Source organism: Mixophyes fleayi, chromosome 2 (assembly GCF_038048845.1).
Source record: "Mixophyes fleayi isolate aMixFle1 chromosome 2, aMixFle1.hap1, whole genome shotgun sequence".
Lineage (NCBI taxonomy): Eukaryota > Metazoa > Chordata > Amphibia > Anura > Limnodynastidae > Mixophyes > Mixophyes fleayi.
The window spans coordinates 148811072-148837642 of record NC_134403.1 but is presented as its reverse complement, the minus strand read 5'-3'; the positions used below and the strand labels follow the sequence as shown (position 1 = coordinate 148837642).

The 26571-nt window shown below is 40.6% G+C and overlaps 1 protein-coding gene across 1 annotated transcript in view; it reads left to right on the top strand.

Annotated features, from left to right (window-relative positions):
* Positions 1–26571, top strand: part of LOC142141581 (sodium/hydrogen exchanger 2-like) — an 85066-nt gene that overhangs the window by 28888 nt on the left and 29607 nt on the right. The window contains exon 3 of the mRNA XM_075200199.1: positions 24482–24732. Coding sequence (XP_075056300.1) covers positions 24482–24732 — 251 coding nt within the window. The remainder of the gene's footprint in view (positions 1–24481; positions 24733–26571) is intronic.

Below are 26571 nucleotides of genomic sequence, written 5' to 3'. Positions count from 1 at the left end.
GCCACATATCGCAGCAATGTGCAGATGGGGGTGGACTGGGCAGGGGGCATATGCCCCTCGGGCCGGACAGAAAAATACTATTTTGGGCCAGTCTCTCTTACTTGATGACTAGCCCCTCCTCCAGGACCAGCAACCTTCCATTATTGGCCGTGGATCTTTTGATCCATCCCCCCTCCCTCCCTTCCCCTCTGTGTGGCCTCCTATTGGCAAGAGACCTGGTGTCACATGGGCCATGCATCACATGACAGGGGCTGCTCCATTTGTGTAGCGAAGCAAGACCACACAGAGCAGATGGAACAAGGTAAGTGTGTGGGGAGAATATGTTAATATAATCTGTGTGTGTGGGGGGGTGGGAGTATGTTAATATAATGTGTGGATGAGGGGGAGAGTAGGTTAATATAATGTGTGTGTGTGTGTGGAGGGGGATTGTTAATATAATGTTTTGAGTGAAGGGGAGTCTTAATATAATGTGGAAGGTAGGCTATTAATTTAATGGTGTAGTGCAGATGGGGACTAATTGTTTAATGGGTGCTATTTTATTTGTGGGGTGATGGTGGGGCAATTTAATTGATTGGTGGGACTACTTCATGTTATAGTGAGGCCTATCAATTTAAGATGGGGTGATTGGATCTTTAATTTAATGCTGGAATGGTTTGGGAGCTATTAATTGAAAGTCGGGCTGTTTGGGGAAAATTAAGTCTATTCATTAAATGTGAATATGAATTATTTAATGGCAGTTATAGTTGCATGAAATGGCATTTACATTTAATATACCTATTAATTTATTGCCAGGGTAGGGGGTCTCTATTGTAATATGGGTGGGAGGTAGGTTATTAATTTAAGGGTGGACTGTGGGTCGGAGCTAATTATTTAATGGTGGGTGCTATTAATTTATTTGTAGGGTTATGATAGGGCTATTTAATTTAATAGTGGGGCCTATTAATTTAAGGTGAGGTAACGGGACTTTTATTTTACTGCTGGGGTGGTTTTGGTCTATTAATTAAATATGTAGCTGAGTGTGAGGAGTTGGGCTACTTATTAAATGTCAATCTATTTTATTTAATGCCGGGGATGGTTGTGGAAATGGGTATATTTGTTAAACGTAAATGCTATTTAATTTATTGCTGGGGCCGTTTGGAGGGAGGGAAAATAGGTTTATTTATTAAATGGCAATACTATTATTTGATGTTGGGGCTGGTTGGAGGGAAATAGGTCTGTTTATTAAATGTGTTTGCTATTAATTTAATGTCAGGGCTGGTTGGAAGGAAATAGTTCTGTTTATCAAATGTGATTACTATTATTTTAATGTTGGGGGGAGGCCTACTTATAAAATGTGGGTTTACTTTCTGCTTACCCTGAGTAACTGACAAACCCTTCTATTTCATGAATAGAATCTAATATTTACTTGCCTTGAATTGGAGAGTAAATAATTATTCATATATTCAATATAGCAACATCATAAAAATGTGCCTAATCATAGAAGTTTGTAGGAAGATGTAAGTTGTATGACAGTGCGGATGACTCTCTATTTATTAAACTATACCTTCCACTAAACGACGTACATGACTTAGCTGATAGTTGAAATTCTTTTTAGGCTAATCAAGTACTCTTTTTTTAGAATATGGCTTCATAAGATTTGGGGGTAAATGTATCAAGCTGAGAGTTTTCCGGCGGGTTTGAAAAGTGGAGATGTTGCCTATAGCAACCAATCAGAATAAATAAAAATAAAACTCTGTGTGCCACAGGCTTCTAAATTAATCATAATACAATTATGAAATATTAACAAACGCTACTCAACAATCAGAGATAATTTATTCTATATGTAAAACACATAACCACTTCTAGGCACTTGTATCCAGATTTGCTTGCCATCCAGTGCACCAAGGCAATAGTGTATTGTCTTTAAAATCTATCACTGATAGCTCTCCACATACTTTCTGTAGGCCTTGGTATTAATTTGCTTGTCTGGTACCTTTATTTAACTCCTCCAGGTGTCAAATGTCTACAGTGAATAAAACAAAACAGAAGAGGAAAAATAGCATTTCTATACAAAAAAAAAAAGAATTTGTATAACTTCCCATCATACTCCAATACTCCAACCTCTCTCCCCACTCACAGCCACTCCAATCCACTCCCACACTTTTTAAGAAAAATAAATACTGACTATTCCTCTTGGTTTCCCTTAAACACAATACACCGGTATCAAATGTTATTTTCTCTCATAAGGCAATTGAAAAAGTAAAAACAATGCTGATAAATGATTATATCTCATTTAGGTGCACATTTTCACTTATCCACAGCAACCAGTAAGTAAATAAATTTGCTGTTGAGTTCAATGGTAATACATAACACCTGCTAGCACAAGAGGGTTAAAGGGTTCTAAATGTAAACTACTAAATTATAAGTAGTAATGAACCCTCTACATGAAAAAATAATATTAGAAGCCAGTGGGCATCCCATCACTTACAAGCATTCTTTATGATTTGGTACTTTTATACAGGTCATGGGATTCCCCATTAGCTTCTTATACTGTTTTATTCCTGTAGAGGTTCTTTATAATATATGTATTTCTGCAAAGATAAGTCTGATTTGTTTATTCGGATGATGGGTAGCTGATAGTACTGGGATAGTAAGCAAGAAATATTTAGGAGAGAGTATTAAGGGGAGAAGGTTGATGGTGTTTTTCGGGAGTCAAAGGAGTGAGTAGCTATTCCAGGTTGAATGGTGAGCTAGACTGGGATGTCATAATCTTTGTAAAATCTTCAGCTTGATTGTTGGACATTTTTGTGTCCATTTTATAAATGGAATTGATGTAATTTGAGAGCTTGAAAGAGATAGAACTGCCTGGGAAAGATATTTATCTTGATCTAGTTAATGCACCCTATCCAGGATCTTACTAACTTGTTCCATGAGAACAGGTTATTTTTAAAAGAAGTAATGACTGGTGGGTAAATTGCCTGGTATTTATTGTAATGCTTTGTGATATACAGTATATGCCTATGTATTTGATGTTCAGTGGTTGCAATTTCAAGTTAAAATTTAATTCCAGTAAAGTTCATATTGGCCAGGGTTTTAGGCATAAATGGGCAGCTAATCCTGTCAAAAGCCTTTTCAATGTCCAAAACTAAAACCACTTAAAAGAATTTAATCTGTTGAGTTTAGTGGATTAGATCAATTGTGCATCTGAAATTGCCTGAAGCCTGGGACCAGGAAAAAAAATGACTTGATCTGGGTGAGTTACTGAGGGTAAAATTAGGACTGGAAAGTTTACCAGAATTATAGCCATTACACATGTTTGGGTGTTTACTTTGTGTATGACTACAAACCAATGTCGGGAACCCACAGGTTAAGTGTTTCAACCTGATAATAGACTGTTTCATTAAACAGTTAAGCTGTGGGGTCCCGGCATTGTCGATTTAAATGAAGAGTTATCTAGGTTGCACTGTTCAGTGACATGGAACTGAAGTGCTGGAGACCTCTGTCTTCGGAATTACTTGCGGTCAGCATGATCCACCCATCGGAAATGTGAAGCGTCGCTTTGTAGGCAAGTCTGTTAATATTTCCCAATCAGTGTTTATTTGTAGGTATCCTGGTTGTCGGGGTTGGGGTAATCATTTTTACGATTACCACCATTTAACACAGGTGTTAAACCAAAGATAACAATATTAATATATAGTGGGGGGGGGGGGGGGATGTGTGCAGAGCCGGACCAGCGAGGGAGCATGGGTACATCTAGAGGTGGCAATCACCCACCCTAGGAGTGAAGGCAGTATGGCAACTGCGTCCTCATCTCACTGTCAGAACAGCGGTCACATGGTACAGAGTGCGGATGGGCTGCAGGAAATCTTCCTGTGCTGTGCAGTGGAGAAAAAGGTAAGAAGTTGCGATGGGGAGGGGGCATGTGTGACTATAGCTGCTGGGCAGAGAGGGGGCATGTGTGGCTATAACTGCTGGGCAGAGAGGGGACATGTGTGACTATAGCTGCTGGGCATAGAAGAGGCATGAGTGACTATAGCTGCTGGGCAGAGAGGTGGCATGTGTGACTATAGCTGCTGGGCAGAGAGGGGGCATGTGTGACTATGGCTGCTGGGCAGAGAGGGGGCATGTGTGACTATAGCTGCTGGGCAGAGAGGTGGCATGTGTGACTATAGCTGCTGGGCAGAGAGGGGGCATGTGTGACTATGGCTGCTGGGCAGAGAGGTGGCATGTGTGACTATAGCTGCTGGGCAGAGAGGTGGCATGTGTGACTATAGCTGCTGGGCAGAGAGGGGGCATGTGTGACTATGGCTGCTGGGCAGAGAGGGGGCATGCGTGAATAGCTGCTGAGCAGAGAGGGGGCATGCGTGAATAGCTGCTGGGCAGAGAGGGGGCATGTGTGATTAAAGCTGCTGGGCAGAGAGGGGGCATGTGTGATTAAAGCATGTGGGCAGAGGAGACATGCGTGAGCAAAGCTGCTGGGCAGAGGGGGCATGTGTGAGTAACAAATTTTTCTATAGGAGGGTAGCCTAGTGCTTTTCACCTGCGAGACACGCCCCAATGATGTGCAGCCACGCCGCCAATGGTATGGCTACACTTCTTTTGACTGGGCAGCACATCTTCAAAGTTTACATGCTAATCACCTATAGGGGGCCCCGTGAAGTTGCTGTACTGTGGCCCAGAATTCCTCTTGGTGACCCTTTCATAATAGAGAATGGTGAGCCCCCAAAGGGACTTAAAGAGATGCCAATAGAGGAGAGGATTAAGTATCTATCCATATCTAATAGAAGAAATAAAAATGGAAAAGTTACCACTGCTTGTGCAGAAAAAAGTAAGTATAGTATAGCATTGTAATAACAGAAGAGACAACAGTAAAGTACAGTAGGCTAGAGCTGATTAGGGCAGCAGTCTTCCCATTTTAGATGAATACTAAAACCATGTAGACAAAAATGCTTGTTATATTATAAAGCGGCTGGAGTGCTGTACAGCATTGAAACATCAGAGATTAAGTCGGTAACGTATAGAACCTAGGGATGCAAAACTTATTAACGTTGTCAGTGAGATAAATACGAAGAGAACAAAATAGTTCTTCAACATAAAGGTGTAGCCTTCCACATCTACCTGCCCACATAGTCCTAGCTCTAAAGATTCAGCAAGCGTTCCTTAACATCTAAAAGATAACATTAACCCAGATGCTACAGCTTATTTCTCAAACATGTTACAAGATGTCAAACACACTTTTCAGCAAGAATCAAGAAAAGAGATCAAAATCAAATCAGAAATCACTTCACTAGGAAATGTGAGTGATGGTTTGGAAGTGTAAACTGATTTTATATGTCGCTTTCGCAGGCTGAGATTGGAAAAATCCACTCTTAAAGATGATCTTGAAACACTAAAAGATAAACAAGAAGATCTGGAAAGCAGATTGAGGACATATAATATCAGAGTTAAGAATATCAATAAGTCAATAGATAATGCTACAGTAGACTCCCGGACTATATGAAACAAATCTCGCTGGGACATTCGGCGTCTGACCTTGAAATGGACTGAAGTCATCAATCTAACTTTTACAAGCCTTGCCACCTGTCATTATCCAGAATAGAGGAAAATTCCAGAGTCTAGGCCACCAAAATATTGTATAAAGAGCTCCTAGAGAAGATGGGGCAGCAGAAGCAGCAGGAAGGAAAAAGCTGATGGGAAGAGGTGCTGTGTGTGTGAAGTGTGTCACAGCAACAGGAGAAAGCGTGAAGTATATAGAGGAACAGAGGGATATCCATGCTATGCAAAGAGAAGCTGGGTGTAGATTTGCACAGAGAGGTCTTGTAGCTAAATCATTTCCGAAAAATCCACTATTAAGTCCCCTAAGCAGCCTGAAGGAGATTACACAGCAAAGCGAGCCTATGTGCAGAGAGGGAGACTCCCGCTATTAGTGAATTGCGTGTGAGCAGAGAGGGAAAACTTGCAAGATCAGGTTTGCAGTTAGTCCACGACCCAACAATGGCTAAGACCCTCATCTTCAAAGGAGAATCAATATGGTGGGACTGTGCCAGGACAACACACTAATGGATAGCTAAATCTATATAATACACTAGTGATGCTCATATATGTGTTATCTCCTATATAAACAGTTTGGTCTCTTGTCATTATGACAACTTGTGTATATTTTAATATATACATATATATATATATATATATATATATATATATATATATATATATTAAAAGTAATAGTGCAGCCTCTACTGTAATTTAATTCAGATATTAGAAATCATTTTGTGCTTCTGTGACATGCAGCTTTGTATCTTTATATGGCCATGGAACTTTCTACTGATTTCTAGTATCCTTATAATTTAGTGTAGGGAATAAATTAACCCATATTGTAAACTCAGTTGTTTTAGTACTAAAAAGGCTATGTCCAAATGGATGGGGATTTTTTTCAAAAAATGTTAAAGTGTTGTAAAATGTGCTAAAGATACTCTTAAGGGAGATGCAACCCCCTGGCTGCATCACAATATTTATTGGCACTCTGCAGCAGTGCGACCATGGAGGATGTGCTATGACTGTATGTGAGCATCACATAATCTTCTCACATAATCCCTGGTACCTCAGTTTCTAAATTTATTTTCTAAACTCTAAACATAGTAGGTTGCTCTTAGAGAACCCATAATTGCCTAATCTAATTTAAATGTCTAAATATCAACCCTTCGTGCAAATCAACCCACTCCTTTTTAAACACTGTCCACTTTGCAACAAGGAAGCCCTTCTATTTCCACAAATAGATACCTAATCATTCTACGTGTCTTAGGAGACCGTGCAGTGGGCAAGATGAGGCCTACAAGCTACAAGTTAAATGCATGCATGACTAACACATAGAGAGCTTTCTTGGCTAACTATGACAGAATGACTCTTACTTATGTGGTTCCTGCACGGGCAGGTACCTCAATGCACCTGTAGGGATGACACGTGGTAAATCTCATGGTTAGGGTAATCTCACTATTTTCTCAGTTTCTCAAACGCAGTGCCACCAACCAAGTCATGATTTGTCGTGGGTTGCAGATCTTGGCAAGGTCCAACAGGGATTGACTTGGGAGACCCCTGGCCAACTCTCTACAGATTACTTCTGATAACACATCCACACTCACACCAGGGAAGGTGGATAAGCCAGTTGACCCATTTCAAACCTGAAATGCAAATGGCACCCTTTCAATTTCAAACCAGTTGATGTGATTTTACATTTTAATGCATTAAAATGAATTATTTCAAATATATATATTTTCACTAAACTATTAAACACCTCCAGAGCTAATTAGTTTCAAAACAATGCATACAGAGTCTATAATTATACACAAAGACATTCTTCTTTCCTTCTTGTACATTCACCAGCTTAAGTAAATTAAACACTACATAGTATTATCTGAATGTTAATGACTACTATAAGCAGCAAATTAACCTCTGCACCTGTTTCTATATACACATACCACCAGCATTGTATGTTTCCATATGGCTGGGCAAAGCAGCCTATAACCAGTCTTACCTGCTCTACACAGAAACTCTCACAGCTTCAGCTGAAGAAGTTTCATTTGGCTGCCATCAGCATTTCCTCCTCAGTGAATTATTTGTTTCATTGTCTCATAAAACTAAATCCAGGGAACTATATGCACAATGGATGCTATTAAAATTTCCCAGTCCATTATAATAAAATCACAATATATCTCTCAATGGACATAGTTTTTAATAATCCACAGTTACTTCATAGAGAAATTACATGGAGAGTGATATCCTAAATCACACAGGTATCCTAATCGCTGTCTTTCCAATTATATTGTTTGGTATAGGTCCTCAAAGTGCAGTTAAAATGACCAGATAAATGAGGAACAACATAGAAAAATGAAGCAGCCATTTGTAAACTGCAGTTACTGCACATACAACTCCATGCTACAGACTTTTGTAACAAATACAGTAACGTTTATGTTTTTGTCTCTAAGCAGTTGGTCCTAAAGTATTGTCACAGACACCCAGGTTTGCTGATCTAGGAAGAGTACACATTATACAATAGGCTGCTTGTTCTCAACCTTCAAAGAGTTTGCGTGCACTGTATACACACGATTATTACTACATTAACTTATTTCTCTAGAACAGGTTTAAGGTTTAAATAATCTGCGTAGGCCTCACGCGATTAATTGATTTATTTTCCATAAACCTCTTAAGGTACCATCATGTGAAATTCCTTTAACAACTCAATACTATGCATACTATTTTTAAAAGCAACACAAGTTTATGTACGTACTTTAGTTGTTTTGGGAGTTTCAGCTATTTGTTTTTCTTTTGTGATTGCAAATAACATTTTTGTCATTGCTGTCCAGTGCTAAGCAAAATACAACAGAGAACACTTAGGGCTAGATTTACTAAGCTGCGGGTTTGAAAAAGTGGGGATGTTGCCTATAGCAACCTATCAGATTCTCGCTGTCATTTTGTAGAAAGTACAAGTATAGGCAACATCCCCACTTTTTCAAACCCGCAGCTTAGTAAATATAGCCCTTAGTTTTCTATCACGCTGGCGTTTATCTTGAGAGTGGATAGCTCTGTGCAAATCTTTGTGTCTCATTTAGTGCTTTTGTGTTTGATTGTGCATAATTGCAGTTCTAATAATGCTCCAGTCAGTCCCATTCAAGGATAATTTCACCATTACAGATTGATGTTGACAAGTAAACTCTCACCCGGCTTTCTCCCTCTTGTCTGAATATTGTAGGTCCCTGCCTCGGAACCTTTCCTCTGCATTGCAGGGGTCAATGGTAATAAGCAAGTCCCAACAACTTAGAGCTTGATTGAGAGTAAGCCATAATTAGAGCCCTATGTCAGCCCTTCTTCGTGCTCCTTTATGCTTTATTCCGCTAACCTTCATAGTCTCAACATCGATAGTTATCATGCGTAGACCATTGTGACAGTAGTATGAAGAGGCTCAATGACAGAGGCAGGTCCGACATAGATCAATGCTTGCGGCCTACTCACAAATTAAAGGGGGTCAGATATCCTCATAAACACCCAGAAGAGCAGACCACAGCTTACACAGTACACCATGCTTTTTGCTTTAGATATGACCCCCAGTGTGTACCAGCACATACTTGAGGGCTTTCTACAAACATACTACTTTTATACAACATACAGGATAAGAATTGACATTGAAAGTTGCATCCTAAAACCAAAACAAGAAAAGTAATAGGAGAAATTGGTGATAGCTAAAAAACACACCAATATTTTACATACCATAAACATTCATCCATAGAGCAAAATTATTCCTATATATTTATTTTAAACAAATGGTGGATGATTGGCATGAAGTGGGTGGGAAGGTCATAGAAAAAGCGTCCCTGAGGGTCAAAAAATGTAAATCCATGCTTGACAGGGCAAAAATTGTTTGAATGTTTAAAATAAAAATTGACTTACCTACCAACTCAGTAATATATTCACTATACATTTTAATACAAGATAAAATTTAAATAAACAAATACATGTGTGTTTTGTTTTGTTTTTATTTGGGGGGAAGGGGCATTTTTCTTAATTATACAATATAAGATACCTAGCTGCTGATAATACCATGATGTGACCCCACAGGATGGGTACTAAACTGAGATTAATTATCTTGGGTGTCATAGGCAAGGGTTAAGATGTTATTGTAAGCGCTCATTATAAGCATTTCCTTTCCTAATGGTTCATTTCAAAGTGTGAGTCATGAGGTTTAAACTTTGTCAGGAAAAAGGTTACTAATCCACCAAAAGAACCAGACACGACCATTAGATGTTCGGGCTCGGTTCTCCGAGAACCGAGCCCACCCGAACTTCGCCGTTCTGAGTATCGATTCAAGCCGGCTATGTACTTTCGCACCCTCGGAAGTGAAGACGAGGCAAAACGTCATTGTTGCGTTGTTGGCTCTCGCAAGTTTTGGATTCTGTAAGTATCGCCCCCCACTGCGATCCAGCGCCATTTCACAGAGAGACACAGAAGGGGTAGCACGGTTCTTGGCAGTCTCTAGTGCAGTTGGGCAGTGTCATATCTAAAACAGAAAGAATAGGGGGTGGCAGTTATCTTAAAAGTCTCCAGTGACATTCTATTGAGTTATAGCTCACACAGAAACAGGAGAGGTCCATTGCTCCATTGACAATTGCCATTGCTGAAATAGAAATAATAGGGCTGGCAGTGTTCTTCAAGATCTGCAGTCACACTGTACTGTGTTATTATAGCTCACACAGAAACAGGAGAGGTACCAGTTTTGTTGCCAGTCTACAGTCTACGTGGCATTGCTCCATTGCTAATTGTCATTGCTGAAACAAAAATAATAGGGCCATCAGTGTTCTTCAAAATCTGCAGTCACATTGTACTGTGTTATTATAGTTCACACAGAAACAGGAGAGGTTAATTGCTCTATTGCTAATTGTCATTGCTGAAATAGAAATAATAGGGCTGTCAATGTTCTTCAACATCTGCAGTCACATTGTACTGTGTTATTATAGCTCACACAGAAACAGGAGAGGTCCCAGTTTTGTTGCCCGTCTACAGTCTATTGCGCCATTGCTAATTGTTATTGTTAAAAAATAAATAATAGGGCTGTCAGTGTTCTTCAAAATCTGCAGTCACATTGTACTATGTTATTATAGCTGATTCAGAAATGACACAAATCCCTGAGGAGAGTCTATCCATGAGTGCTATGTGTAAGCCTGACCTTTCTGATACTGTGCCCATAAAGAAGCCTCCTTTCAGCATTTCTGCAGATGTGTGGATGAGCAGCCCAAGTGTAGTTGGTGATACACAAATTGAGGATGCCACTTTGGAATTGCAACAGGATAAGGGGGATATTTGTATATCTGATGACGGCGCTAATGAGGATGTTGATGAGGATGATGTTGTTTGTGTTAGTCCTGCACCTGTGGAAGCAGTTCTTGCACTTGATAAGAAGAAGGCCATTGTCATGCCTGGGCATAAGACCAAAAAATCCACCTCTTATGTGTAGAATTATTTTTACCCAAATCCTGACAACAGTTGTCTTGCCATTTGTATCGTTTGTAAAGCCATAGTCAGTAGTGGTAGGGACCTTAACCATCTAGGAACCTCATCCATGTTACACCATTTGAAGCAAGTTCATGGCAATCTGTTGGAAAATCAGAAACTTATGCTAAAAAAATAAAAACAAGCAGTCCAGCATCAGCTAGGTCCCTTCTCTCAGCTAGATCCCGGCACCTGCAATCTACACCCACAACACCTTCCTCATCTATATCCTCAGTAGCAATCGTAGTTAGTCCTGCATCCAATTTGCTAAGGCTAGATGACTCCTCCACTATCCTGGATTCCTCAGAAGAATTCTTGAGCGTTAGTCCCACTGCTGCTGCTGCTGCTAGGGGTGGATCTTCATCCCAGAAGCAGACCAAGAAGAAGACTACTAGCAGTTTACAACAACTGACTGTTAAAAAATCCTTTGCAAGAGGAAGCAAGTATGAAAACTGTCACCTAGTCGCAAAGAGGATCACAGACGCCCTGGCAACTATGTTAGTATTAGATCTGCGTCCAATATTCACTATTAATGCAGCTGGTTTTAGACAGTTAATTGAGGCCTTGTGTCCCCGTTACCAAATTCCATCATGACACCGTTTTACTAGAAAAGCTATTCCTCACCTCTACCAGAAGGTTTGTAAAAATTAAATTATTGGGCTACAAAATGCCATTCTACCCACTGTACAATTAGCCACAGATATGTGGACAAGCTAAACTGGGCAAACTAAAGATTATATGACTGTGACAGCCCACTGGGTTGGTGATTCGACTTCACCAGCAGGAACAGCAGCATGTACCCAAGTACGTCACATTTTTCAGAGGCAGGTTACTCTGTGTATCACCGGCTTCAATACGAGGCATACAGCTGACAATTGGTTACAAAAACTAAGGGATGTCATTGCAACATGGCTTATCCCACTTGGACTCTCCTCAGGATATGTAATTTCTGATAATGCCACCAATATTGTCAGAGCATTACAGCTGGGTGAATTTGATCACATTCCCTGTTTTGCTCACACAATAAACTTGGTGGTGCAGACCTATTTAAAAAAATGACAGGGACATGCAGGAGATGCTGTCTGTGGCCCGTAAAATACCAAGACCATGTAGGAGACTGCAGCAGCTACAAGAGCAATTTAATTTGCCCTGCCACCAACTGAAGCAGGAGGTGGTAACAAGGTGGAATTCCACCCTGTATATGCTTTTGAGGATGGAGGAACAGCGCAAAGCCATCCACGCTTACTCCACAAGCCATGACATTGAGAAAGGAGGGGCGATGTATTTTAATCAAGCACAGTGGATAATACAAGTGATTCCCTTATTTGGACTTTTGGAAAAACAGCTTGAGAAATTGAAGGAGGAGATGAAACAAAGAAATTACACTAAGTATGTCGAACTTGTAGATTAAGTATTTTATTTGCTTCGCCAGGATCCAAAATCTTGAAATCGGATCACTACATTTTGGCGACTGTGCTTGATCCTAGGTTTAAGAGCTATGTCTTCTCTTTGTTTACAACTGACCTAGATCTCAAGAGATGCAAGGAGCTCCTGGTGAGCAAGATGTCAACTCAAGTGTTACGTGACAGGACGGCGTCTCATCCTTCAGTTTCTCACTCAACTGCTGCTAAGAAAAACTTAGCTTTCCCAAGAGACCCAGGGATGATGCAGATGACTCTGCACAATGCTGTGACATCTGGTCTGGTCTAAAAGAATAGACCAAAAACCGTGACACCTCTGCCACAACTCCACCTGATCCTACAATCAACATCCAAAGGATGGTGGAGGATTATTTTAAGGACAGCATAGAAATAGACACGTCAGACAGTCCCTTTATATAATGTGAGGGTAAAAAGGAAGTTTGGAGACTCATGTACCAACTCGTTCTGCACTAACTAAAACGTCCCACCCTCCAGTGTGTTCTCAGAAAGATTTTTCAGCACAGTCAGGAACCTTGTCAGCGATCAGCGTAGGAGGCTACTTCTTCACAATTTAGAAAAGATGATGTTCATAAATATGAAGCATTGGCGGATCCAGGGGCTTCCTGCCGACAGCTGCACACTGTGCAGGTCCGTTTGGCAGTGACAGTGTGCTGCCCGGCTGCTCTGATTGTGTTTTAAACACAGATTTACTTGGGAGAAGGACCTCATGCTCTTCTCGAGGAAATTACTACTCAAAAAGTTCTATTCAAATAAATCCAACATCGCGTCTTCTTATGAATCCCATGAATCTGATACAACAATGACAAGTTTACTTGGTACTGCAGCAGAACAGAATGCACTGCAAATACTGGAAGAATTAGATACAGACGATCAACCCCTAAGTATAGAGGATACACGCCCTAAATTTAAAAAGAAATCAACATTTTGGCCGGATACAACTATATGTCCCCAAATTAAAGTCTATAGGGACTTAGTTTCCAAAGATCTGGACAAATTATACCACAAATCATTTCAAAGAAAAGTAAGAGGAAATAATATGTCTACAACAGAGAGGAAAGCATTAAAAGAGATACAAACTTGGGAGGACACCATCATCAAACCCTCAGACAAAGGGGGTAATATTGTGCTATGGCCTAGGGAATTATATCTGATAGAAATGTACAAACAACTGAATGACGTAAATTGTTATAAACGCATTATCTTTAACCCTACAGCCAATTACTTAGCAATATACAAAAAACTCATTTTTGAAGCATACAATGGGGGAACAATAACGAAAGGTGACTATGAATATCTTGAGGTACATAACCCCAAAATAGCCACAATATATTTGATCCCTAAAGTACATAAAAATGAGTCCAACCCCCCGGGAAGACCCATAGTGTCGGGGGTAGGATGTCTTACTGAGAAGGCGAGCAGATACTTAGATCTTCAGCTACGCAAACATGTAATAAGTTTAAACTCATACGTAAAAGATACATTGAACGTTCTAGTCAAACTAAACAATATGTCAGTTAACAACTCTACGAAGTTGGCATCCCTGGATGTGGAATCTCTATATAGCAATATACCTCATCATCAAGGCATTAATGCTGTACGATACTTTCTTAATATGGAAAAACATAGTAGAATCAATGATTTCCTCATACAACTATTACAATTCATTTTGACCAAAAATTATTTTATATTTGAAGATAAATTCTTCCTACAGATACGCGGGACAGCAATGGGGACGGCATGTGCCCCTACGTACGCCAACCTCTTCCTAGGATGGTGGGAGAGGGAATATGTATTCAATTCTCAACATGAAAAATATAAGAACCACATAAGCCTGTGGTTACGATATATAGATGACGTGTTAGTATTATGGGATGATCAGGACTCATTATTCCATGAATTTGTAACAGTATTAAACACCAATGATATAAACCTTAAATTAACCTCTGAAATTAACGAAACCACGATTAATTTTTTGGATCTGACGATCACAAAAACCCCAGATGGAAGACTAAATACTGATATATATCGTAAAAAAACGGCCACGAACAGTCTTCTTCACTTTACAAGTTCACACTTCCCCCCGGTCATTAAAGGGATTCAAAAGGGGGAACTATTTAGAGTGAAGAGGAACTGTTCAGATGAAGCAACCTTTACAAAACGAGCTAGTGAAGTGAAACAGTGATTCCTTGACCGTGGTTACAGTAAAAATACCATCAGACAAGCAGAACAGGATGTTAGGATGAGAAGCAGAGAATCTCTTTTATATCCTTCTCCCAATAATAAGAAAAACAAACATGATGACACCAGAATGACAGGTACTTACTGTACAGAATGGAAGGATATTTTATCTATTTTCCAGAATCATTGGCATGTGTCACGGACTTACCTGATCCCCGCCGCTCCGTCCAGCCGCACTTCCGCATTCAGGACCATGTGACCGCACCCGGAGGCGGTCACATGACCACAACCCTAGAGACGGGGATTTTGAATCCCCTTCAGTATAAAAACCTCACTCTGACACTGGCTGAGTGTCAGAGCAACACTTACCTGTTCCTGGCTCCTGCTCTTCGTGGATTGCAGTGTCTTCCTGTTTCCAGTGTCTCCTGTGTGCTGATCTCTGCCTGTTTGACTCCCCTGGCTCTCCTATCCCTGTGTACCGAACCTGGCTTGTTGACTCCGAGTTGCCTTCTGATTCTGCCTGACTCCATTCCTGTGTACCGAACCGGCTTGTTGACTCCGCTACCACCGCTTCACTCCGCTGTACTACATCTTGAGGCGAACCTGGGGACCGCGACCTGCGACTCCTGGCAGCGAAGCCCACCCTGCCTTGCGGCGGTTCTTGGTGAACACCGGGGAGATCGTTAGACTCCGCACCTCAGGTAAGCCAGTGCTAATCAAGATTAGTAATATAGTATCCAGAATCTGTTACAGTTTGCTCTGACCATGGATACCACAGCTAAAGATCTGTTGGAGCATTTAGTAGGAAGGATGGATAAGCAAGAAGCTAACCAAGAGCAACTTTTAAAATTCCTCAATAGTCTATCCACTCGGTTGGATGTTGTCCAGAACACCCTAGTGGCTGGTGGATCACCTGGGCCGGCAGTGGCCCCTGTACCTCAGGCCGCAGCAGCAGCTTCTTCCTCGCAGCTACGGTTACCTAACCCACCCAAGTTCGATGGAGACCCTAAAAATTGCAGAGGATTTTTAAATCAATGCTCCATACAATTCGAGCTTCTACCTGGGAACTTCCCCTCCGGGAAAACGAAAGTGGCCTATGTGATTTCGTTATTGTCCGGTCAAGCTTTAGCATGGGCTTCCCCCTTATGGGAGAGGGACGACCCCATTCTACATAACTTCAACCTCTTCTTGTCCACCTTCAAGAAAATATTTGATGAGCCAGGAAGGGTGTCCAATGCCGCTTCCGGCTTACTACGTCTCCGCCAGGGAAACCAGTCTGTGGGGCAGTATGCGGTCCACTTCAGAACCATGGCCTCTGAACTTCGCTGGAACGATGAGGCCCTAGTAGCTACATTCTGGCAGGGCCTTTCAGACCGAATCAAAGACGAGTTGGTATCCCAGGAACTCCCTACGTCTTTGGACGATATTATCTCCCTCTGTGTCAAAATTGATTTGCGTTTCAAGGAACGTAATTCCGAGAAGGAACAGTCGCGGCGTAGTATGATTCGCTTGGCCCCCAACTTCCAAACCCCTGTTCTTCCCCCTGAAGAGCCCATGCAACTTGGGAGGACTATCAGCCGAAGAGAGGGAGAGGAGATTTCGGAACAAGTTGTGTTTATATTGTGGAGAGAGTGGCCATCTTCTGAGTTCTTGTCCCAAACGCTCGGGAAACGACAGGGCCTAACGAGTTCTGGAGCTGTATCGTTGGGCCTCTTTTCTCAGTGTCAGTCAGTTCCCAATAGTAATGATTGCCTGTCTATTCCCATTTCCCTTCAGTTAGGACAAAAGACCTTCCCGCAGTCGGCTCTTCTAGATTCCGGAGCCGCAGGAAATTTCATTTCTGCCACAGTAGTTAAAAAATTCGCTATTTCCACACAAGCCTTGGAACAACCCATCTCTCTGATGGCCATTGATGGGGGAAGAATCCCTGAGGGGTCCATCCTGGTACGCACTATTCCTCTTCTACTTCAGATAGGAGCACTTCATCGAGAGAAGATTTCTTTTCTAGTAATACAGAGATCTACCAACCCAGTCATCCTAGGACTTCCTTGGCTTCGTGTCCACTCTCCCACCTTGGACTGGAAATCTGGTCACATATTGTCCTGGGGACAGTCCTGCTTCTCTCGCTGCCTGCAGAGAGTGGTTCCCCCGAATAGTCCCAGACGTATCCAAGAATTTCCTGTGACTCTCCTGCCTGAGCCATACCAAACCTTCTCTGATGTTTTTTGTCAACAAGAGGCCACTAGACTTCCCCCTCACAGAATCTGGGACTGTGGCATTGATCTGATACCTGGTAAACCCATTCCCAGGGGCCGTGTTTACCCCCTTTCCCTCCCGGAGTCTAAGGCTATGGAGGAGTACATCCAAGAAAATCTAAACAGGGGCTTCATCCGCAAGTCTGCCTCCCCAGCTGGGGCTGGCTTCTTCTTCGTAAAAATTAAAGATGGGCGCCTCCGCCCTTGCATTGATTACAGAGGCCTGAATGCCATTACCGTTAAAAATCGGTATCCACTGCCACTGATTTCTGAATTATTTGACCGGATTAAGGGTGCCACCATCTTTTCTAAACTTGACCTCAGAGGAGCGTATAACCTTATACGCATTAAGGAGGGGGATGAATGGAAGACGGCGTTTAACACCCGAGACGGCCACGTTGAATATCTGGTCATGCCTTTCGGGCTATGCAATGCCCCAGCTATATTTCAGAGCTTTATGAATGAGCTGTTTCAAGACCTCTTGTACCAATCTGTACTCATCTACTTGGACGACATTCTCATCTTTTCTCAAGATCTAGCATCTCATCGTACTCATGTATTGGAGGTCCTCTCTCGTATCCGAGAAAATCATCTATTTTGCAAATTGGAGAAATGCACCTTCGAGCAGAGACAAATTCCCTCCCTGGGATATATTATTTCGGGCACCGGTCTACAGATGGATCCCACAAAATTGAAAGCCATACTTGACTGGCCCCAACCTTCGGGCCTTAAGGCCACTCAACGCTTCCTAGGATTCTCCAACTATTATCGTCAATTTATCAAGGGGTACTCCTCTCTCGTGGCTCCCATCACAGCATTAACCCGCAAATCTGCTGATGCTGGTATTTGGTCCTCTGAGGCTATCCAAGCCTTTATATTATTAAAGTCTCTCTTTTCATCTGCACCCATTCTTCAACAGCCAGATTGTTCTCGTCCCTTTGTCCTGGAGGTAGATGCCTCTTCTGTTGGCACAGGAGCCGTACTATCACAGCGAGGTCCTTCTGGAAAACTTCATCCCTGCGGATTCTTTTCCCGTCGCTTTTTACCTGCTGAGAGGAATTATGGGATTGGCGACAAAGAGCTCCTGGCCATCAAATTGCCTCTCTCCGAATGGAGACATTTACTAGAAGGAGCGCAATTCCCTATCACCATATATACCGACCATAAGAATTTGCTTTACTTACGCACTGCTCGATGTCTAAACCCTCGACAAGCAAGGTGGTCCTTATTCTTCTCACGCTTTGATTTCAACATCACTTTTCACTCAGGATCTAAGAATACAAAGGCAGACGCCTTATCTCGCTCTTTTGATCCAGCTGACATGGAATCCTCGGAAGATAAGAAATTCATTGTAAATCCATGTCAAGTATTGGCAGCTACACACCTGAAAAAGGGTTGTCCTCCAGGCAAAACATTCATCTTGCCACATCTACGCACCCGGCTCCTTCACTGGGCTCATCACTCACTCTTCTCTGGGCATGCCGGCATTCGCAAGACCTGGGACTTATTGTCCCGAAGCTACTGGTGGCCTTCCTTGCTGGAGGATGTGAAGAGATTTGTTGCTGCTTGTTCCAAATGTGCTCAACACAAGACCTCTAGGAAAAAGCCTTATGGATGCTTGCTCCCATTACCCATTCCTGATTACCCTTGGTCACAGATCTCCATGGATTTTATCACGGACCTTCCCCCTTCCAAATCCTGTACTGTAGTGCTTGTGGTCACGGATCGCTTCTCTAAAACAGCCCACTTTATTGCTCTCAAAGGCCTTCCTTCTTCCTCCTCCTTAGCCGATATTTTTATTAAAGAAATATTTCGCCTCCATGGCTGTCCTCAACATATTGTCTCCGATAGGGGATCACAATTCATATCAAAATTTTGGCGGTCTTTTTGCAATAAATCCGGGATTAAGCTTGACTTTTCTTCCGCATATCATCCCCAGTCCAATTTGGCTACTGAGAGAACCAACCAAGAATTAGAGAAGTTTCTAAGAATATTTATCTCTAGTAACCAAGACAACTGGGTGGACCTTCTCCCTTGGGCCGAGTTCGCCCATAACAACCATTTTCATGAGGCCATCTCTAACTCCCCCTTTTTTGTTCTGTATGGCTGCCATCCTAGACTACCCACCTTCTCTCAAGTCTCATCTTCTGAAGTTCCAGCAGTGGACTCTCTGGTTCGTAACTTCTCTGATATTTGGGAACAAACCAAGACAAACTTAAAACAAGCAACTACTCGTTCCAAAAAATTCTATGATAAAAGGAGAAGAATGACTCCAAGTTTTGCAGTTGGTGACAGGGTATGGCTATCCACCCAGAACATTCGTTTAAAGGTTCCCAGTAAAAAATTTGCTCCCAAGTTTATTGGCCCATTTGCTATATCTGAGATTATTAATCCCGTAGCCTTTAGATTGAGTCTGCCTTACAGTTCTTGGTGGATTGGAAGGGTTACGGCCCTGAGGAGCGCTCATGGGTAAGAGCCATTGACCTACATGCTCCCCGTCTACTTAAATCCTTCCATAAAAAATTTCCTTTGAAACCCTATTAGGTGTTCGGAGTCCACCTTTATGGCAGGGGGTACTGTCACGGACTTACCTGATCCCCGCCGCTCCGTCCAGCCGCACTTCCGCATTCAGGACCATGTGACCGCACCCGGAGGCGGTCACATGACCACAACCCTAGAGGCGGGGATTTTGAATCTCCTTCAGTATAAAAACCTCACTCTGACACTGGCTGAGTGTCAGAGCAACACTTACCTGTTCCTGGCTCCTGCTCTTCGTGGATTGCAGTGTCTTCCTGTTTCCAGTTTCTCCTGTGTGCTGATCTCTGCCTGTTTGACCCCCCTGGCTCTCCTATCCCTGTGTACCAACCCGGCTTGCTGACCATTCTCCTATTCTTGTGACCCGTGTACCGAACCTGGCTTGTTGACTCCGAGTTGCCTTCTGATTCTGCCTGACTCCATTCCTGTGTACCGAACCGGCTTGTTGACTCCGCTACCACCGCTTCACTCCGCTGTACTACATCTTGAGGCAAACCTGGGGATCGCGACCTGCGACTCCTGGCAGCGAAGCCCACCCCGCCTTGCGGCGGTTCTTGGTGAACACCGGGGAGATCGTTAGACTCCGCACCTCAGGTAAGCCAGTGCTAATCAAGATTAGTAATATAGTATCCAGAATCTGTTACAGCATGTCCTCATGACAGACGAGAACCTTAGTCAAACCCTACAAAACAAGGTTCAAATCACGTGGAGACGTTCCAAAAATCTTAAGGACCAACTTGTGCATAGTTCACTTCAGTCACCTTGTAAACAGTTGTCAACTAGGCCAAAAGGCTTTTTCCGATGTGGAATTTGTAAAGCATGTCAATATGCAATTCCAACAAAGGAATATGTAGACAAATTCCAACAAAAATGGGTTATAGATCAGTTTCTCAACTGCAATACTCCTAATACAATATATTGTCTAACTTGCCCCTGCCAACTCAACTATATAGGTATGACCAGCAGACCGCTTAAGAAAAGAATCCTGGAACACGCTGGGAATATACGCAATGCCAATAGGGATAGAACAAATATGAAACCACTGACTACAGTGGCAAAGCATTTCTTGACACATCATGATAATGATCCCAAACATCTTAAAGCATATGCGATGGAACAAATCACGTTAGGTCTAAGGGGAGGGGATATTAAGACTGAACTTCTGAAACATGAGACTAAAAAAATCTTTTTCATGGGAAGTCTCACCCCTAAAGGCCTTAATGACAACAGTAACTATATGGTGTTTTCTTGAATTAGTAGGAGCAATTTGATCTTAATCAGAGCATTTTAGACCTATATATATCACTGACCACACGACAATATAGAAGTTTATGTTTAACACCTACACAACATTAAATACTTAATGTATAAAACTCATAATGGAACCCTAGCTGACTGGGAATTAGACTGACAATTAGTGTCATTAATACCCTATAATTAAATACACAACACAATGGTTATTATAGATTTTACGTATAATCACTAATAAGTAAGCGTTGTAAGCTTACCTAACTAATTAATATCACATCACGTTTTAGTTATTTAGCAAAGTTACAGTCACCTACATTTCTAATCACTATTGTCTCATCATCACTAGAAAATAATTAGGATTAAGTTACCTGAATAAACAGACGATTTCCATTTATAATTAGTAAACTATAATCTAAATACACGATGTACAGTACTATGATGATTCACTGACTCACTGGACACTAGATAATGATATTAAGAGTCAGCACCCAGTCCTAGGTTTATATATATTATATAAATAACTTTTGATGACTAATAATAGTGCGCTTTAATATAAACGAAGATCATCAACAATAGGGGCTCAGGCTCAAATTAAGGAATAGAGATGTATATATTGAATATACAACTAGATACTGCCATAATGTAGCAAGCAATTTACCCCAACTATTTTGAGGGAGACATAAACCATAGCAAATATTTTACATACCTGATGCATAATATTGGTCAGAATTTCTAGATTTATAATACTACTAGATCATCCTAATAATTACTGGGTGAATGTAGAACTATTAATTCGATTCCTATCGTAATGACATGAAAATGGCACATTAATGAATGACAAATATTCCTTCAGTCATTAATAAGTAGTTATTATTTATATAAGGTTGCCGTGGTGGAAGGTATATATATCCTTATTAAGAAAATATGTTAAAACATTGTAAATAGTAGGAGGGAGCTATGAGCTATATCGCCTATTATATACACCCGATGTTTCAATAGCGCTCAGAAATCCTATATCTTTAATATAATAATATCAGGTCATCTTAATTAATAGTTAAACGCAGAATTAATAAGTATATTTTCAATGGAATAATATGAAGGTGGCGTATCAATGAATGATCAAGTCCACCCTATTTAATGTTATTTTCTATATATTGTTGGTGAGGTGGAAGAGATATACTTACCATGAGAATATGTCAGAACACCATTAAAATTCTGTTACCATCGATATAGCAGGGGACCAATTACACTGCTTGATTTATGACAGGCCTCCCCTTGTAAAACGAGAATATCAACAAACCACATCATTGAACACATGACGGAGTCATGTGATGTTCTATAACCTATCAACGCTTGCAAATATCGGGGAATGCATAGTGTCCAGTCTAACGTGACACACGAGCGTCATAGAGTGGGCGGGCTCATCCCTTTATAAAGCCATTTGGAACCGTCAGTCTGGTTGCCTCGTTAAAGCTCATAAGCGAAATGCGCGTCGGCGTTCACACTGAGCCTGTATGCTATGCCCTCACTATCTAATAATTAAGAGCAGCGGTGTTTTATATCAATATATTCTCTCATATCCATGAAATGAGACTTAGGGTTTAGCAGTCCTCGACTCACTGACACTAGTTAGCGATTTATCGAGCTAGTTAATCCAGCGCTATGATACAGCAGACAGAATGTACCAGGGTGAATTACAATAATCTATATAGTTAGTCAAGAATCAAGGGGATCTATGAACTGGTGAGCATAGTAACCAGTGGACCTCCTGAAACTATACATGTAGTATACCAGCTTTTACCCTTATGATCAGTGATCAGTGATACCCTGATAGGGAACACGTTCCTAATTCATAAATCATTAGATTTACCATTACCTCATTCCTTATAATAGTGATTACGATCAGAGAGTGGTAATAATGATATATGTGGACTAGCTAAGTCTGTTCAGTAGGCGGACTCAAGCCTGCCTCCTGGTGGATTTAAAATAATGGGTTTACCATAGCCCTTCATATAATTAACCCTAGTGACTATATGTCATGAATACACTCTATTAATAATAAGAGGGACTATACATAGCATCAGGCCAATGTGGTAGTTTTCTACCTTTTTTAACTGATGTAATATTCAGGTCAATTTGTATCAAATTTCGTATTTTAATATTTCGCTTATTTATTTTAAATTTACTAATAAAGGTTGTTCATTTTAACGTACATAAATGATAATAATTCAAGTATCTGAATAAAAGAGTGCTCCTTTCAGTACTATTCCTTCTTTTCTCTTTCTTGTATTAATGTTCTAAAACAGTACTGGAGCACCTCCCTGAGTTATATTGGGTAACAATTACACCAATTTATACATAAAGGGTTTTATAGCCTGGTGCTGAGTATACCTCAAAATATACAGTTATAGTAGTGCCATGGAAAATTCAAAGTCCAAATCACCTTTTCAATAAAAGTCTTCAATATACACTATCCTTACTGAAATCAAAACTGCAAATATGATGATTCATAAATGCTTTACAATCTCTTATATATATATAGGTTTACTCAGAATAATCAGATGTAAAGTACCAATATATTATAGGTCCAGATACAGTAGAGACAATTGATCTTCTAGGATGGGATGTCAAATATTAGTCTGCCTTTTTTTTCTTTGCTTTTTCAATTAATGTTTTATATATATGTTTTAATAATAGTAATATGTTTGACCTATGCATTTCCCACATGCACACAACTGCTTACTTCAGTCATTGCTTACTGGGAGTTTAGTGTATTAAAATGGGAATCTGTGAAAAAAGGTTCCATTTTTTTCTAGAAGATCCATGGTTCTATTACCCCATCTGTGAAAAAAAATAAATCATTATTTTAAATTTCAGTTTGTCTCTACTTTGTGTATGTAGTTCGATTTGCTTTATAACACCAATACGTACACTTTTTATAAAAGTCTCAGAATTGAGTTTAAGATTTAAATGCCATAGCTTCAGGTATAGTCAGATTATGTACCTGTTTACATTTAACATTTTCCCACACTTTTTGTAGGTCCTGCAGCACCAGCCTCTCAGTTCACAGTATTTTGCTACACCACCATTATACCACCATCAGATGGGCAGTACTGGGCAGTTCTAGAGGGATAAACAAGACTGGGATCCCTGGATTGGCAACTTTGCATCCCAGTGGTTACAGCACGGTGCACCTAGGTCGATTAGACCCATAACTATTATATCAAAATAGTCGAAATAAGTAAACATACAGATGCAATTTTGAATTAACTGTAATTGAATATAAAACTCACTTGCCGCTAGTGATTGGCTGACTAAGAAGGAAAGTCCCTATTCAACCACTAAGATTTTTTTGTAAATTGTAGATTGTGACTATAATAGGATGGTGCTTATAGTTGTATGCAAAAGTTTGAGCAGCCCATGTGAAATCTCATGTTTTACTGAATTTCTAAATAAAAATAAGTTAGCACAAGCTCTGCAGAGCAAAGGGAGTCCAGAAATCTTTATTGAGGAGGGGTCCAGGGGTAGATTTATCAAACCTTCTAACAATGTCTAGAATATACTAGCTAAATGATAGCTATAATCTGATTGGTTGTTATGAGCAACACCTCCCATTTTCCTTTTTATAATGTTTGATAAATCTAATCCCAGTGGGGATAAAATTCACAAATGAATGCATAACAAATAAACACATAACAAATGAAAACATAACAAAAACATACATTTGTGTTATTATGCATTTGACTGTTTATATATGTTAGAAACTAATATGCCTATGCCTGTGTCTCTTAATTTTGTTGTTAGGTGCTGTATAATTTATTCAAATCATTCTGTGAAATGACAACTATTGAAACAACTGACATCCTTTCTGGAATGGCTAATTTCTTTCTGGTGGGAATAGGAGGAGTTTTAATTGGAATAATTTTTGGATTTATTGCTGCATTCACCACCCGCTTCACCCGCAACATCCGTGTGATTGAGCCTCTCTTTGTTTTTCTGTACAGCTATTTGTCATACTTAACTGCAGAAATGTTCCACCTTTCAGGAATTATGGCGTAAGTTACCCATAAAACTTGTACTTGGTACCTTCAAAGTAAAAATATGACTGTATTTCTTTCATTTTAAAAATATTGACAAGGTCTTGGTAATAGGCAATAAAGAATCATCTTCTATGCAGTATGTTCCAATGCTTCCCTTTTATAAATATGTTATGCAAAAATCAATTTTCAGAAATGAAAAATATTAGATATTTATACCAAAAATATGTTCCTCGGATTTTTCTAGTTCAGTCTGGCCCAGTCATGGTTAACTCCACCTTTACAGAATAATGTTGTATAATAATGTTGTATTGTAAACCCCCACCCATAATTCTCCCCCTTATCTGAATATTGGGACTCTTCCTCTCCATTGCAAGGGTCTATTATGGCAGACAAGTCCCCACAACTTAGGGCTTGACTGAGAGTAGGCCATAAGCAGAGTCACCTTGAAGACGACGTTGGAGATTCCCGAAGACAGCAGCATAAATTTTGATTGAAACACGTCGCAATTACGTCAGGCAGCAGAGGCGGTCAGTTCTCCAATCGGAAAGCCTTTCTGTCATTATGCTGCTGTCTTCGGGGGTCTCCAGCGTCGTCTTCAAGCTAAGTCTAATTATTTTCAAGTCGATTTTCTATTCTTTCGGGGGGTTTTCTGGCGGCATGACAGGTGTCGGAATTACCAGCATCGTCTACAAATCTGCAGACGGGGATCCTAAGTGAACCACTAGATATCACATGGACGCTGTGTGTCCTAAGTATTCAACTGTCTTAAATTTGTATAATGCAAACGCCGACTGTTTAGGGAAAATCACCTCCCCTGTAGATTTCTTACAACCTGATGATTGATCTCGATTTAGATAATATCCATTCATAGGGGTGGGGATAGTATAATATATCCGCTTGTAAAATTTTAGTCCAATAGTATCCAGTAGTAGTGAGTAATAGTCCTCTGCTTATCCAGGTGTATAATACCATTTATTAGAATATCTCCACCTGACGCGTTTCGTCCGCTCGCAATGCAGACTTTTTTTTTTCCTTCTTTGAAAAAGTCTACCTGTCTGTGTTTTTCCCTAAACAGCTGACATTAGGTGCAAGTTGTCGGGTAAGATCGTTTTTGCATTTACCGCTGCTTTGAACTTTTCAGACTCTGATTTTACTATATAAGTCCAGGATTTTAAGCCTTCAACACTAAGTGTATTGGTCACACACTGTGCTGCATTATATTCCTGAGTGAGGATATATTTTTCTAATTTATACATTCTCTTATTACATGTTTTTCTGCTTATTTGGATGGTATACCTCTATTTAGAGGTCATATATACAACTTAAATGAGGCCCACATCACCGGCACCTGGCTCACAAGACTCCAGTTTAGTTATATTGCCCCCGGTGACCTCGTCTGCTGTCACCTTTGGGCCACAGTTAGTAACACTACATACGTTACAAAGCTGGCACACTTAGTGGTATGCATTGCAATCCTGTATCAATCATGCGTTAATATGCAAATTAGATATTTAAAATTACACTTTCTTTCTATTGTAGTGTACAGTCAATGGCACTCTCAGTCTGAAATGGCTGAGTACAGTTAACAGCAATCTGTTCAGCACCTGGCAAACAATTGTTGGTGTTGGGCTGATGTACAATGCACTCATGTATATCAGCTTGCGTTACCGGATTACAATTGGTTCTGAGGTACACGTCATTAGAGAATAGCAAACTTTATGCTAATATTCCTAGCTGCATTTCATGTGTCTTGTTAGCAAGTGAGTAGACCCATCTCAAGTAGCAGGTAATAAAATAACACACATACAGGTCGGTAATCAATCATTGCCATGATCTTTTCTCTAAAGCAAATAC